At 36.9% G+C, this 16,373-nt stretch overlaps 1 protein-coding gene across 50 annotated transcripts in view; it reads right to left on the reverse strand.

The window, feature by feature from the left end:
• ptprk (protein tyrosine phosphatase receptor type K) overlaps positions 1-16,373 on the reverse strand; it is a 286,195-nt gene that overhangs the window by 10,944 nt on the left and 258,878 nt on the right. For all 50 annotated transcript variants that reach the window (XM_073933967.1, XM_073933966.1, XM_073933965.1 and 47 more), the window contains 5 exons: positions 12,712-12,828; positions 10,428-10,582; positions 5,830-5,965; positions 3,428-3,577; positions 2,457-2,630 (listed from right to left, as the gene is read on the reverse strand). In XM_073933967.1, the coding sequence (XP_073790068.1) occupies positions 2,457-2,630; positions 3,428-3,577; positions 5,830-5,965; positions 10,428-10,582; positions 12,712-12,828 (732 nt within the window). The remainder of the gene's footprint in view (positions 1-2,456; positions 2,631-3,427; positions 3,578-5,829; positions 5,966-10,427; positions 10,583-12,711; positions 12,829-16,373) is intronic.

The raw sequence follows: 16,373 nt of genomic DNA on the forward strand, positions 1-16,373 counted from the left end.
TTGTGTGTCTGATGGTAGTTTAGCTTTTAAAGTGGCTCCCGCTAGCATCTGTCCCACTCACAGGACTTGCCACCTGGATTTGTCTCTAGCTTTCTGCAAGTCCGTTCCGAAACCCACTGAATGATCTGACTTTACTGTCCACACTGACAGCTGCCCTCTGAAGCAACAAGCTTACTCACTAATAACTACAGCGTTCAAAAACAAGAGGCCACAGAGTTTGATGTTAGTAGGTTGCTAAGCCAACAGAACCACGCTTTAGGAAGAATCCGCAAGCCACGGCGCAAATACTGCAGTCGGATAATCCATTTTTAATGACTCTGAGCTGCTTTTGTTAAGATGTGATGTCGGTATAGAAGATATATGCGAACCTGGCCAACAAAACCAGTCATAGGGTCCATTTCAAGAAATGGGGATTTACTCATCACCTGAAAGCTGAATGAATAATCTCGGTCCCACTTTATATTTAGTGTCTTTAACTACTATGTACTTGCATCAAAAAATAAATACAATGTACTTACTGTGTTTATAATGTATTTGAGAACACTTGTGGTGCTTTTGAGTTGGGATAGAGGTTGGGTTATGGACAGATTTAGTGGTATGGGTAGGTTTAAGGGTGGGTTAAGGTGTAAGGGATGGTCAACAGTGTATTTACAAATGTAACTACAAAAGTTAATTAAAGATGTAATTAAATACGTATGTAATCAAGCATAAGTACACAGTAAATACATGCATTTACACAACAAGTACATTGTAACAAACTATTAATTACTGTGTAAGTACATAGTAGTTAAGGACACTTAATATAAATGGGACCATAATCTCTTCATGTATGTATGGTCTATTAGGACAATATTTGACTGAGACACAGCTATATACTTTTTTAGATGTTAAGTATCAGTGTGTTGGTCTTATGAATGCCTATAATCTAGTGTGCTCCAAAAACGGACAAAATTCACATTTAGAAGATATAAACTTGATATTAACATCCGGATCTAGTGTGCTTGAACTCACCCACTCTCACTGGCAGAGCTGAGTAAAACATTGGCTGTTTTTTTAATAAAAGGGAGGAGCTACACTGCCCCGCCCTCTCTTGATGTGTGAGTTGTAAATAAAAATGCACATATTAAAGGACTTCATGTGACCGTTAAGGTGCAATCCTCACTATTAGCAAACAATAAACTATTGATTTTCAGCACAATAATCTCCTAAATAGCTGCTTAATAATAATAATAATAATAATAATAATAATAATAATAATATAATAATGATAATAATAATAATAATGATATAATAATAATAATAATGATATAATAATGATATAATAATAATAATAATAATAATAATGACATAATAATAATAATAATATTATAATAATTATTATATAATGATAATAATAATAATAATAATAATAATAATATAAATGATATAATAATAATAATAATGACAATGATAATAATAATAATAATGATATAATAATACTAATAATAATAATTATATAATGATAATATTAATAATAATAAAAGTAATGATATTATAAAAGTAATAATAATAATAATATAATAATAATAATAATAATAATAAAAATAATAATAATACTAATAACAACAATAAAAAAATAATCATAATGATATAATAATCATAATAAAATAATAATAATAACAACAACAATAAAAACAATTATAATGATATAATAAAAATAATAAAAATAATAATGCTATAATAATAGTAATAATAATAATAATAATGATAATAATATTTATATAATAATAATAATAATAATAATAATAATAATAATAATAATAATAATAATAATAATAATAATAATAATTATTATTATAGCAATAATAATAATAATAATAATAATAATAATAATAATAATAATAAAATAAAAATACAATAATAATAATGATAATAAAGTAATTTCCGAAGGATCATATGACTCTAAAGACTGGAGTAATGAAGCTGAAATCATCTTTATTAAATCACTGGAAGAAATAATTAATTTTAATTATAATCAGTTATTTTATAGTGCAATAATATTTCACAATTTTACAATTTGTACAGCATTTGATTAAATAAATGCAGTCTTGGTGAGCAGGACAAGCTTATTTTCAACCATTTAAAAATCCAACCTACCCCAAACTTTTGATCAGTAGTGTATGTGCTTTATAAACAGCCAATGTCTTAATCACAGGTACTGAATAGCAGGCGAATAGCAGGAATTGCTACAGCTTTTGAATGAGTTACTCAGTCCTGTGTTATAACCTCATGGTCACCTGTGTGTTAGTGAAGCATCATTGATTGTGTATTAGTGCTGCTGTATTGTAAAGCACAGTCTAACGTTAGCTGTGTGAGAGGGCAGTGGTCAACCGTTCAGCAGGTTTTGGAAACAGATCATCGCTCTGGCATACAGGAGACGTACAGTACGGCGAGGCCTGCAGGTCAGGTATACTTACATCCATGAGCGCGGCGTTGATGTAGTTGCTGCTCTCTCCGTCGATGGTGATGAGGAAGGGCAGGCAGCGGTCGGGCGGCAGGTTGTCCATGAAGCGGTTCTTGTCGTGATTTCGGGGAAGCAGCGCAATGCTGCAGTCTTCAGGCTGAGGCTGAGGAGTCACTGAGTTCAGCGTCTGCACGGGACACACAGGACATCAGCATACACATAACAGCACACTCACAGTGGGGGAAATAAGTATTGAACGCGTCACCATTTTCCCCAGGAAACAAATTTCTGTGATGTTGACCTAACGTATTTTCCCCCAGATGTTGATAACAACCAAAGAAATCAATATATGCAAAGAAATCTAATTAGTTTATAAATTAAGTTGTTTAATAAAATAAAAAGACACAAGGGAAAAGTATTGAACACATGAAGAAAGGAAGGTATAGAATGGCATGGAAATCCCAGACAGCAGCTGAAATCTCTCAGTAGTTCTTTAGCAACCTCCGGCCCATGAAATCATGTCTGGCAACAAAAGAAGTGCTTTCAAACACTTGTCTGATGTTATGAAGTGAATATAGAGTGAAAATATGCCAGTAAATCTGTGTTTCTAAACAGGCTCAAGCACATGTAAAACTATCACATGCACACACACTCAACGTTTTTAATTACAGGAAGACATTCTTATTGTGGGGAATATCTCTATCGGTATATAGTAAACAATAAGGTATAATCACCAATCTCTGCACAAGGCTAAAACCAAAACAAACAAAACTTTGACTATAAATTAGGAGTGTTTTGGTTAGGTTTGTTCTGTGAGTAAATTATAGAGTTGTTTTAGAAACCACATATGAAAAATAGCTTCCTAATATTGTACCAATTTACTTCAGTTCAGTGTAGTAGAAATAATACTGTTTAATTATGCAGTAATTCAATAATTTCACTATTCAGTAGAAAAACACATGGATAAATCACACTTTTCTGTACCTGGAACTCGTCTTTGAGGTGCGAGGAGTTGCTCTGCGAGTCGATGCGGATCATGTCGTAATACGCAGCTTTAAACTCACACACAGGGATGGCCGTCTCGCCACACAAACACGCCTCCAGGATGGCATCGTGGATGAAAATATACTGCTCCTGCAAGTAAAGGGGAAAGCGGGGTCTTTCATGCAGATACTTACAGTGGTCACACTTTACTATAAGGTTCCATTAGTTCTTGTTTCTTGCAAAGAAAGCTTTTCTTACTTCAACAGGGCTTGAAATTGTGACCGTTTTGTTTGTTTATGTGCCTAAAATTTTATCTACGCGACTTCAAAATATATTTGGGAGCATTATACTGCATTAAATTGGTGCCGTGCGACCGCTTTTTACTGAAAAATGTTCACCACACGAGCAGATTTAGCAGACATTCACCCAGAACGTATCTTAGCACCTGAGACGCCAAACGCAGCGCTCATAGTTTAAAACAGTAGTCATGTCAACTTGCTGCAGTAAACAAAGCGCAATGCTTGCCCCGCCTTCAAGCTCTTCTGATGGGTCCACTGTTCTAGCACTGAATGCGAACGGATTGGTTGATATCAGCTGTCAATCACTCAGTCGATGCCTTTCTTTAGGTGACAGGGAGAGCTACAACCGCGAACATGTGAAGCGCTGAAGATGAGAGAATGAAAACAACACTGACAGATTTAGTTTTAAAAAACACCTAAAGTTACAAATAATGACACATCTGATCAATGATCATGTGGTGAATGTAATCCAGCCTTTACACTTTTCCAAGAGTGGATGAAAGACTTCCAGTGTTTAAAGTCTGCTACGAAAATGACTAAAGCATTCATCATAAAGCCGGTGTGACGGAGTTTGTAGGTAACATCGTTCACCAAATCTACACTTTCAGCGCGAGAGGTTCTGTTTAATTCTCCATTTAATCGTCAGGATGCTGTGCAGGTGGCAGCTATATGTAAAACGTAACACCACGTACACCATCACAAAAGGGCTTGCATTCATAAAGATAAAACTAATATTGCAGCTCATTAAAAAACGATATTGCTATTAAGATGACGTATGCAAATAATAAGCGATTATGTCCGTATTATCTGTGCAATATTACACAGCACCCGTGAGAACAGCAAAGAAGTTGTGGTTAATGAAGTTTCATTCATGTCAAGCCGTGCGTGCAGCGCCGGTGGGCCATGCAGATGTCGTTTTGTTTGATAGATTGTTTAGTGTTGATTTCAAATGCAGCAAAAAGGTTAATATAACATTAAAACGTGTAGTAGCGGTGCTACTAAATTTTGGCTGGTGCTCCTAACTTTTTTAAGCAAAAAGTTCATTTCAAAAACCCTGTTCAAGTTTTTTGATTTAGTTCTAGTTGAAATATCTAAACTTCTAAAATCAAATAGCATTTTCTAGACAAATAAAAATATTGCATTTTTTACGGAAATAATATGTCAAAATTAAGTAAGTTTTTCCTTTAAAACAAGCTAAATAAACTGCCAATGGGATGAGCTAAATAATCTTGTTTTTGCTTTGAAGTAAGATGATTTTGCTTGCCCCATTTGGGGATTATTTAGCTTGTTTTGACTTATTATTTCTGAACAACACAGTACTTTTTCCTAGTCATTGAAGCATAAAAAATACATCTTGATTTAAGAAATTTTAGACATTTGGACTAGGAATAAATCAAAATCTCTAAGTAAGAAAAGCATTTATAGAAGTGCAAATCTATTTATGTAATCTATTTGTACGGTATTTATCAATCCAAAGTTGTGCCTGTAAAATAAGGAATAAAGTACATCCTGCCGGTGGTTATCACAAAACAAATGTTTTAGCGTAAAAGTAAGTTTTTTCCCATATCAATTTTAACAGCAGTATTGGCTTCATACAAATACAGTCATGTGCAAAAGTTATCACACCCTTCTGAACTTAAAAGGTCTAAACACTTGTAAGATAACGCCTCATATCATCTGATTATTTACTGAAAAACATCAAATGAATTCAAGATAGAAAAGCCACGTGTGAGAAACACAAGATTTACACATTTGAATTATATAATTGCGTAGAGCCCTTATAGAAGTGAAAAGAGACCCAAATACAAGTTAATTAAATTACTCATGATTATGGCTCATGTGTTGACTTAAAGTGGTTCGATGTTTTATATTTACTTACAGTTTCGCACACTCTTGTCAAGTTTGTTTTTAACAGTTTCCAACCTTTGCGTAAGAAGTGATGTACACACATTTTGTGCGTACACTGCATTTATAAATGAGACCCCGGATCACTTTTATGTCTTGATATGGAAACTATTTTAATTGCAAAGACCATCTGGACTTTTTCACATGACTGTACATTAAATTATGAGAAAAAAATTAGATTCAGAAGGCCACACACACCTCGGTCTGAACCATGTTGATTCGTCTGGAGCGCAGAGCTTTGACGCAGTTATAGATGTCCACCACTCCTTCTCTCTCAGCCATGTCCAGCATGATGTCGATCACGATGTAACATCCGGTCCGTCCGGCTCCGGCACTGAAGCACACGCAAACACAGAATAAATCAAACACACAGTGAAAGATGTGATGCAGTGTGTGTGTGTGTGTGTGTGTGAGAGAGAGTCCACTTCGCTTTAAACCCCCTCAAACACCTGAGCTTTTCTTAAAGATTCATTAGTAGTGATCTGGACACACTTTTATGTGTAAACTGTCTGACATTGAGTGCTAACAGGCGACACGACAAGATTCCAGCAACAAAAAACACAAGAGAAACTTTGAAGAATCATAGTCATTCACCATAATCAGCTTTATAATCCGTTTATTCTAACACACCCTTAATGCTTTTGCTCCCTGCACTTTGTGCCTAGATCATCAAAATAGAGCCCATAGTGTCTTATATCTAGTGCAAATATCTAAACATTCCTAAATTAGGATGCATTTTCTAGACAAGCAATTTAATGGATTCTATTTTGTAGATCCATGTGCAAAGTGCAAAGCGTAAACGCTTTCAGAGCGTGTCAGAAGCCACTTTTGCTAATTTAAGGACGGAAAAATCCGCTTTGCGCCGTGGCGCATGGTCTAAAAGGGTTGAGCTTATTCTCTTAATGAGTTATAGGTGTGTTTTGAGAATAAACCAATCAGAGTCTCATCTCCCATCCCCTTTAAGAGCCAGTTGCATCATGCCATAAGCACATTTGCTATTTACATGGTGTAAAGTAAGTGTGAGTGGAAAAACTGAGCATTTCACTAGCAAGAAACCAGATTAACAGAGCATCTGCAGCGCCAGAATGAGAGATGAGCCTCCATTATCGACTTTCGCTCTCGTGGATAGGGAACCCTTTACGCACAGACATCCATTAGCCTATAAATAATTAATTTTGTTTGTTAAGCGCAAAGATTTGTGTCAAAACTATATCTAAATTCAGTTCTAATTTCCAGAAAACTAATAAATGAACAATAATAACAAATTGTGCTTAAAATACTGAGTTATATCCTAATACACACGCTGAGCCCCATATGGTCTAAAACCTGCAGGTGGACAAATCCAAGCTTGTTTTTAATAAAACAAATATAAATATGGATATAATAAATAATACTGCTAATAATAATAACATTATACAAAAGCAAATTGTTATGAATGAACTGAAAAAGCCTCCCGAGATGAAGAAGGCATGAAGGCAGTGGTTTTTAAATGTATGTAGGCTAGAAAATGATGTTTTGCAATATTTTAATCCTTTATATTTATATCCTATATATATATTATTATATATCCTTAATATTTGAATTATTTTTCATATGTAAAGATATTTGCGTATTGCTCTACATCTTGTGTGTAATAAGCAGTGTGTAAGTGAGGTGCATAACTAACGCGCTCTGCGCTGGACTTTAGACCGGGTTTGTTTTGGTCTATTGAAAAATCTATAATAGTTTCTCAAAATAGCAACGCGCCAGCAATACACCTCAGAACGCCTCCCTTTTTAGACCAGGACGCCTATAGGCGCACATATGAGCGCAAATGCATTTGCTATTTAAACAGCGTGACCCAAAACGTCAAAAGACTCTTGCGCCAAGCTGAAACTAGCAAACAACATTTGCGTTGCGCCTTGTGCCACATTGCACCAGGTGTATGATAGTGTCCAGTGTGTGCCAGCAACCAGCATTTCTCATACGATCTTCTTTTGTGTTCAATAGAAGAAAGAAAAAAATAAGGTTTGAGCAATGAAGGATGAGTAAACGATGACAGATTTTTATTTTTGGGGTGAACTGTCCCTTTAGGAGTCTTCCTGCAAGCGCACACAGTTTGAGAAGCGCTTGGTTTGGCTTTTTAAATCAGCTCACTTGCAGTTTTTCAGACTCCAAAAGAACAAAGCCGGCGGCAAACAAACACTGTAACCAGTTTAAAGAAACAGAAAGCTGCATTATGGGATTGTTTTGCTGCATGCAGCTCTGCAGGCGAGACCACATCCTGTTCTCGGGGCACGAGCGGCAGCAGCGTGGTGCTGTACCATGGTGAAATCATCCTCATCATTTAACACGTCTGGCAGAAGAACATTGACAGACTGACCAACAGTGTCAGATGTGGACCGCTTGATGTACAGTGGGTAAAACCTGTACAGAACCAACCGCATATGCTAATGAGGCCTTACCCTAAGATCAGAACAGGAAGTGACGTCACTAGCCAATGACAATGCATTCTGCTCAACACCAGCAGACTGTTCTACATCACATCCTGCAGTGCACAAGCACCAGAGTCAAACGTCTAGACGTGGAGAGCGAACGTCAGCCTCTGCTGTTCATTAAAGCAGGTCAGGCCTCTGAAAAGTACGGTGACATTTTTCTGAGAAAAATGGTGACGTGTCGAATACTTATTTCCCCCGCTGTGTATATACAGAATAAAACTACATTACATAACAGATTAAATACAGGAATGGAGGAAAGAGCACTATTTTATTACCAGAGCTCTTTTTTATTCAGGACCAGGGGCGGACTGGGACTAAAAATCAGCCCTGGCACTGTAGCCACACCAAGGACACGCACATTCACTACTTATATTGGTGTACAGATGGTAAAATTATATAAGCAGTAACATATTTAAGAGATATTTAAACATTTAATGTATGTGACTGGAACAAAAACAACCCATGCATATATGCAATCATGTCATTCATTTTCTTTTCGGCTTAGTCCCTTTATTAATCGCCAACTTATCCTGCATATGTTTTACACAGCGGATGCCTTCAAAGCTGCAACCAATTACTGGGTTACCCAATTCCCAATTGGCCTACCCAATTCATCTATAGCATGTGTTTGGACTAGGGTTGTAACGGTATGAATTTTTGCGGTATGATAATCGTCTAAAACAATACCACGGTTTGACGGTTTCGCGGTATACGGTATGTTACAAATGTTACTAAATAATAGAACAGTGAAGCAAATTTGACTTTTTCCAAATAATATATTTTCAGTTACTATAAACAACACCACTTACAATGAACAAATAAAAAAATAAGAAAATAATAAATAATGTGTCAAAGTCCAAATAAAGTCCAAATAAACATGGTGCAAATCCTCAGTAAAAATATAGATATAAATATTTACTATACTATAAATAGTTACATAACGAAACTAGATTCAATATGGAACATCCTTAGGTTTAATGTGCCAGCATGGATATGGTTGTCTGTGGATATTGATTTGGATTTGGTTGCCTGCAATGCAGACAAACAGCTGCACCTTCATTTGCGTCTTTTGAAAACAGCAAGAGCAGCAGTTCGTCTTTGCTGTGTCACTGTTTTGTCATGTTTCTGTGCTGCTGTGCATGCAAAAGTACTTAGTATGAGAATTATTTCATGCAAATCTTTTTTTTTTGCGTTTTATTTAGCCGCGCATAAATGTATGCCTATCTCTCATTCCGTGTTGTTCAAAAAGCTCACTGTTGGTCCACAAACAAAAGTGAAACCTATGCTTATTGGTTGTGATATAGCGAGTTTGAACCAATCTGGGCATGGAGGAGGGACAATGCATCAATGTATCATGTCTGATTTGTCCGGAGACACAGTGACGAGCGTTTCTTTGTCAAATCAGCGTTGTCAAATTTTGATGACGTAACCGCATTGATTCCGGAGCCTCTGAAAGTCCGCGAATGTTATGCACTGGAAAGCTGAGATTCTCTTCTTTATGCCAATCTTTGAATTGTATGAATCGGATCAGCAGATCAAAAGTTATTAAACATTTAAGAGCAATACTTATTTTTAGCCGCGGGCGGCTGTCTCGGTCTTTAAGGGTTAAAACCGTTGATATGCAATTGTTCATGGTATGATAATCGTGCACGTTCAAATCGTGGTAGACCGTCATACCGGTATATTGTTACAACCCTAGTTTGGACTTGTGAAGGAAACCCACACAATCATGCAAACTCCACACAGAAACACCAACTGACCCAGATGAAGCTCGAACCAGTGACCTTCTTGCTGTGAGGCAACAGCACTACCTACTGCGCCACTGCACTGCCCTCTTTCTAGTTCAGTTAATTTTATGTAATGGGCAATGTCTGACTTGACTGCCTTTCCCTTTTTATGGTCCATCTCTGACAATTAGCTTGTGTTGGACTCACTGTTTGTTTGACATTCTTGCCAGATTTTGATTGTCTGCGTAACCTCAGATTGGGTCGGCCCATCTCGAAACCAGCCGGTTATGGCCGATTGGGCCAATGCTTAACATTTACTATTATTCTTACTATTATCTCCATCATCATCATAATATTCACATCTCTCAAGAGATAAAAGCTGACTGCATTTAAAAAACAATACATATAAAAAAAATAATAAATAGCTGACCGGCCCACATTTAAAAAATGGTCCGGTCCTTCTGGCATTTGCCAGAATTGCCAGATGGCCAGCCCGCCCCTGTTCAGAACAATTGACCATCAAGATTCACAGTGTAAACGCAGCCATAGAAGTCTCTTTTACCAACATTAGTGCTAATGTGTGTGTGTATACCTGCAGTGGACGACTATAGGCCCAGCGGTGGGCGGGTTGGACATCTTCACTCGTCTGATGAAGGAAAGCAGTCCGGTGGCGTGATACGGCACTCCATGATCAGGCCAGCCGGTGAAATGAAACTGCTTCACCTCTCGCACCTCATTGAAACCTCTCTGTCAAAAATAAGGCCAAAGAGTCATGCACAAAACAAATCACATGCACATAACACTCACAACACTGTAACTCAGCAAGAACACACATCACAGAAAGAGTAAAGAAAAACACACAAGCGCAATTTCAAAACCACAGACGCAATGGTGAAGCCAAAGTCTGTGTGTGTGTGTGTGTGTGTGTGTGTGTGTGTGTGTGTGTGTGTGTGTGTGGTTAGCAGATCATTGAGATGGACAGGTGTTAAAGATTAAACACCTGTGTGAATATCAGACAAAGTGGCTTCACACATTTCAGAAAGTGAAGTTAGAGATGAGAACACATCCTCAGACATGCACAGACACAACGACAGCACCCAAACAGAAGTGCATGGGTGATTGTAGAATTGTGGGATCATTCTGCGTCTCCCGATAAGCCTTGAATTACAATTCAAAAACATTTTGAATAAGATAAATGACATTAAGTTAACTCTAAAAATTATTTTATGTGTACGTATGGACATTTAGTCTTGACAATACTAACTTAATTTGTCTTAATCAGACATTCAGCTTTATTCATTCATTCATTTTCATGTCGGCTTAGTCCCTTTATTTATCCAGGGTCACCACAGCGGAATGAACCGTCAACTTATCTAGCAAGTTTTTATGCAACTCTGTAACCCTCAACTATGTTAGTGGTTTTAAAAGTTGCAGAATAAGTCAAACACCACAGTCATAGGGCTTTATTTTGACGGTCCATGCGCAGAGCGCAAAACCAAGGCGCAAACGCTTTCAGGGTGTGTCAGGACGCGTTTTTGCTAATTTAAGGACGGGAAATCTGCCTTGCGCCGTGGCGCATGGTCTAAAAGGGTTGAGTTTATTTTCTTAATGAGTTATAGGTGTGTTTTGAGAATAAACCAATCAGAGTCTCATCTCCCATTCCCTTTAAGAGTCAGCTGCGTCGCGCCAAGAGCGCATTCGCTATTTACAGGACGCAAAGCAAGTCTAAGTGGAAAAAATGAGAATTTCACAAGCAAACAGTTCACAGTTAACAGAAAACTGTTAAACAGAGCATCTACTGCGTGAGAATGAGAGATAATGGATCTACTTTCACTTTCGCTCTTGGATAGGGAAACCTTTACGCACAGACATCAATTAGTCTATAAATACTTAACTTTTGTTTGTTAAGCGCAAATATTCATTTCAAAACTATTTCTAAATTCAGTTCTAATTTCCAGCAAACTAATAAATGAACAATAATAGTAGAATGTGCTCAGAAACCTGAGTTATATCCTAAAACACATGCTGAGCCCCATATGGTCTAAAACCTGACAGGTGGGCAAATCTAAGCTTGTTTTTAATAAAACAAATATAAATATGGATATAATAAATAATACTGCTAATAATAATAACATTATACAAAAGCAAATTGTTATGAATGAACTGAAAAAGCCTCCCGAGATGAAGAAGGCATGAAGGCAGTGGTGTTTCATATTTATGTAGGCTAGAAAATAATATGTTTTGTAATATTTTAATCCTTTATATTTATATTCTATATCTATTCTTATTATATCCTATATATATCCTTAATATTTACATTTTTTCATATGTAAAGATATTTGCCTATTGCTCTCTTGTGTGTATTAAGCAGTGTGTAAGCGAGGCGCAACTCTGCGCTGGAGTTTAGACCGGGTTAGTTTTGGTCTAATGAAAAATCTATTATAGTTTCTCAAAATAGCGACGCGCCAGCGGTCCACCTCAGAACGCCTTCCTTTTTAGACCAGAACGCCTATGGGCGCACAAATGAGCGCTAATGCATTTGCTATTTAAACAGCGAAGCACAACGCCTCAAAACCACTCCTGCGCCAAGATGAAACTACCAAAAGACTACTGCGCCACGCCATGCGCCACACTGCGCCGGGTGTATGATAGGGCCCAAAGAATCAAATGCTCCCTATTACAGTTAAGAACTGTGTATTATTTTACATGAATAATGGATGATTAGTTGTACATCATTACAGTTTAAGAAAATTCGATGAAAAAACAATTCTGGAATGGATCATATGCTTTGTAGGGTCAGAGAGAATTACACTTACTGTATTTGCAAAAGAACATCAATAATGAGACACCGTTAAACATCATCAATATAATCTCACCCTCTCCAGAGTGAACGTCCTGACAACATATTCAGCGAGCGGCTCGACCTCCACAAATGTGACCTTGAAATCTCCGTAAACTTCAGCATCATCAGGCCAGTACTTATAGCATTTGACCTAGAGGAGGACGAGATCAGGCAAACATAAAATACAGAGCGGAAAACATGCAAGGTTTATGATGTCAGGGACACTTGTATGCTCGTTAAAGACTCTCTTAAAGAGGCAGTACACCAAAAACATGTACATTCCTTTGCTCATAACTCAACTTGTTCCAAACCTGTTTGAGTTTCCTTCTTCTGCTGAACACTAAGGAGGATATACTGAAGAATTCTGAAAAACACTGTATTTTTTATTCTTATAATGGAGGTTAATGGCTGTTTTTTCCCAGCATTCTTCAGAATATCTTCTTTAGTGTTCAACAGAAGAAAGAAATTCATAAACGTTTAGAACCACTTGGGTGTGAGTGAACGCTGATGACATTTTTTTTATTCATCTTAAAGCGGGGGTGTCCACACTTAGTCCTGGAGGTACGGTGCCCTGCTAAGTTTAGACCTCAATCAGACACACCGACTCAAGCTCTTAGCAGGCTTTCTAGAAGCATCCCTGCAGGTGTGTTGAGGCAAACTGGAGCTAAAATCTGCAGCTGACCGGCCTTCCAGGACCGAGTTTGAATTTTAAAGGGACAGTTCGCCCAAAATGTAAATCTTAAAGGGACAGTTCGCCCAAAATGTAAATCTTAAAGGGACAGTTCGCCCAAAATGTAAATCTTAAAGGGACAGTTCGCCCAAAATGTAAATCTTAAAGGGACAGTTCGCCCAAAATGTAAATCTTAAAGGGACAGTTCACCCAAAATGTAAATCTTAAAGGGACAGTTCACCCGAAATGTAAATCTTAAAGGGACAGTTCACCTAAAATGTAAATCTTAAAGGGACAGTTCACCTGAAATGTAAATCTCAAAGGGACAGTTCACCCGAAATGTAAATCTTAAAGGGACAGTTCACCCGAAATGTAAATCTTAAAGGGACAGTTCACACAAAATGTAAATTTTAAAGGGACAGTTCACCCAAAATGTAAATCTTAAAGGGACAGTTCACCCAAAATGTAAATCTTAAAGGGACAGTTCACCGAAAATGTAAATCTTAAAGGGACAGTTCACCCGAAATGTAAATCTTAAAGGGACAGTTCACCCGAAATGTGAATCTTAAAGGGACAGTTCACCCGAAATGTAAATCTTAAAGGGACAGTTCACCCGAAATGTAAATCTTAAAGGGACAGTTCACCCGAAATGTAAATCTTAAAGGGACAGTTCACCCGAAATGTAAATCTTAAAGGGACAGTTCACCCGAAATGTAAATCTTAAAGGGACAGTTCACCCGAAATGTAAATCTTAAAGGGACAGTTCACCCAAAATGTAAATCTTAAAGGGACAGTTCACCCAAAATGTAAATCTTAAAGGGACAGTTCACCCAAAATGTAAATCTTAAAGGGACAGTTCACCCAAAATGTAAATCATAAAGGGACAGTTCACCCAAAATGTAAATTTCTGTCATCATTTAATCTCCATTCACTCGTTCAAAACCTGTTTGAGTTTGCAAATGAAGATAATTAGAATGAAATTGGAGATCTGACCTCCAAAGTATTTGTTTGTTTCTACCATGGAAGCCAGTTGATACAGGTTTACAGCGCTCTTCAAAATATCAGCGTTCAAAATGTAAAATTTCGACAGAAGAAGAAACTCATACAGGTTTAAAACCATTTGAGGCAGAGTGAATAGTGAGTAAATGTTTATTTTTGAATAAGCTGTCCCTTTAAATACAGTCACAACATCGACCGATGCAGAGCAGCACAGAGACATTCATTCACAGCAGTCAAGATTTTCTTCTAATGCTGGAAGACGTTATTGTTAACTGCCATACACTGCAAAAATGCTTTTCTTACTTAGATTTTTTGTCTTGTTTCTAGTCCAAATATCTAAAAATTCTTAAATTAAGAAGCATTTTCTAGACAAGCAAAACATAGAGTCTTGTTTTAAGAAATAATACGCCAAAATTAAGTGAATTTTTCCTTAAAACAAGCAAAATATTCTGCAAATGGGCTTAGGAAAATAATCTTCTGTCAAAAGGAAAAACAAGATTATTTCTCTTACCCCATTGGCAGATTGTTTTGCTTGTTACTTACTTAATATTGGCATATTATTTCTGAAAACAAGACGGTTTTGCATGCCTAGAAAATGCTTCGTGATATCCGCTTGTTAAGGCGTATCTGTGATGTATGGATTACTGTTTCAGAGTCCAAGCTGCTACTCATTTGACTTGAGAAAATATTTGTTCATGCCCACTTTTTAGTCATATCACACATTAAAGGGAATCTTATATAAAATCATTGTGTACAAATCAGGCTCTAGATTTGCTGCATCACAAATACCCAAAATTTGAACAATTTAACATCAATCACTTTCTGGCCATCGCATATTAGGCATGGATGTATATATTGTGTATATATTGACTCATTTGATGAGTCTCCCCATACAGTTTGATATAGCGCTCGGACCTGGAAGCTGCATCGCGTGACGTCACACTTAACCAGTTAAACTCTTCTGTTATTTTAGGATTTCCGCCTGGATTTTGCCTACCCAAATTTAAAAGCTTCACAAATCCACATGCAGAGGTGTAAATGCAAAAGTTTGGTTTCATTTTAAAGAAAACCCTTTGAGTTTTCATAAAACACTATTGAAAGTGTTTAAAACATCTGTATATGTTGTCTGTGTTATAATAAACACCTAATAAAAAAGGCGCTTTTTGTATGTTTTTTTGATAAACTCAAATTTATAAGTGAACCTTTTAGGTTGTGTGTGCTCTAGCGTGCTGTAATTAATGTTGGTGGTTCCTTCACATGTCTGCAATCATAGGAAAAAAGAAAATGTCTCCACCATAATCTAGGCAGAAGTTATTGTATTCCAACTGATGAGAGGTGCTGTACAAGACACAGGGAGCGATCATTGCTTATTTCACTATTCTTTTGTTTGATCAAACATAATTCACTGTGTTTGGAGCACGTCAGACATATAAAAGCATTACTTATGCACATCAGCTCAAAAACAGAGGAGAATGGCCCTGAAGAGCACAGCATAAGGTAAGAGATGAGCTGTCTGTGCTATCTGGGGCTGCTTATTGATCATTAATGTATTGTTTTCACTTCTGCATTATGGAAACAGCACGATTCATTCAACAACTGTTTGATATGTGAATATAATTCAGTATAAAGAATGCTGGAACCATATGAGCACCAGCAAGTGCTTTCATTTGAGCTATAACTTGTACATGTGTCATATGAAAAATATGAAAATGAACCAATGTTCAACACCCAGCTCGGGCATCCAAAATACTGTGTATTTAAGTGTAAATAACTTTTGTACAGTAGAATAAAAACCAAAGTGCTGAATATGTGCAGAAAATATAGAATCTACACTTTCAAACGACACCACTTAAGGGGTCTGGTGCAATGCTGGCCCTTTAAATCTTAAAGCGAACCTCGATGATGTCACGGACCCGGTAGCTGGTCTGCAGAATTAACAAGCGGATAAGAAGTTTTAGACATTTGGACTAGAAACAAGACAAAAACTCTAAGTAGGAAAAGCATTTGTTTCAGTGTATGAGATGATT

Source organism: Danio rerio, chromosome 20 (assembly GCF_049306965.1).
Source record: "Danio rerio strain Tuebingen ecotype United States chromosome 20, GRCz12tu, whole genome shotgun sequence".
In the NCBI taxonomy this organism is placed as follows: Eukaryota; Metazoa; Chordata; class Actinopteri; order Cypriniformes; family Danionidae; genus Danio; species Danio rerio.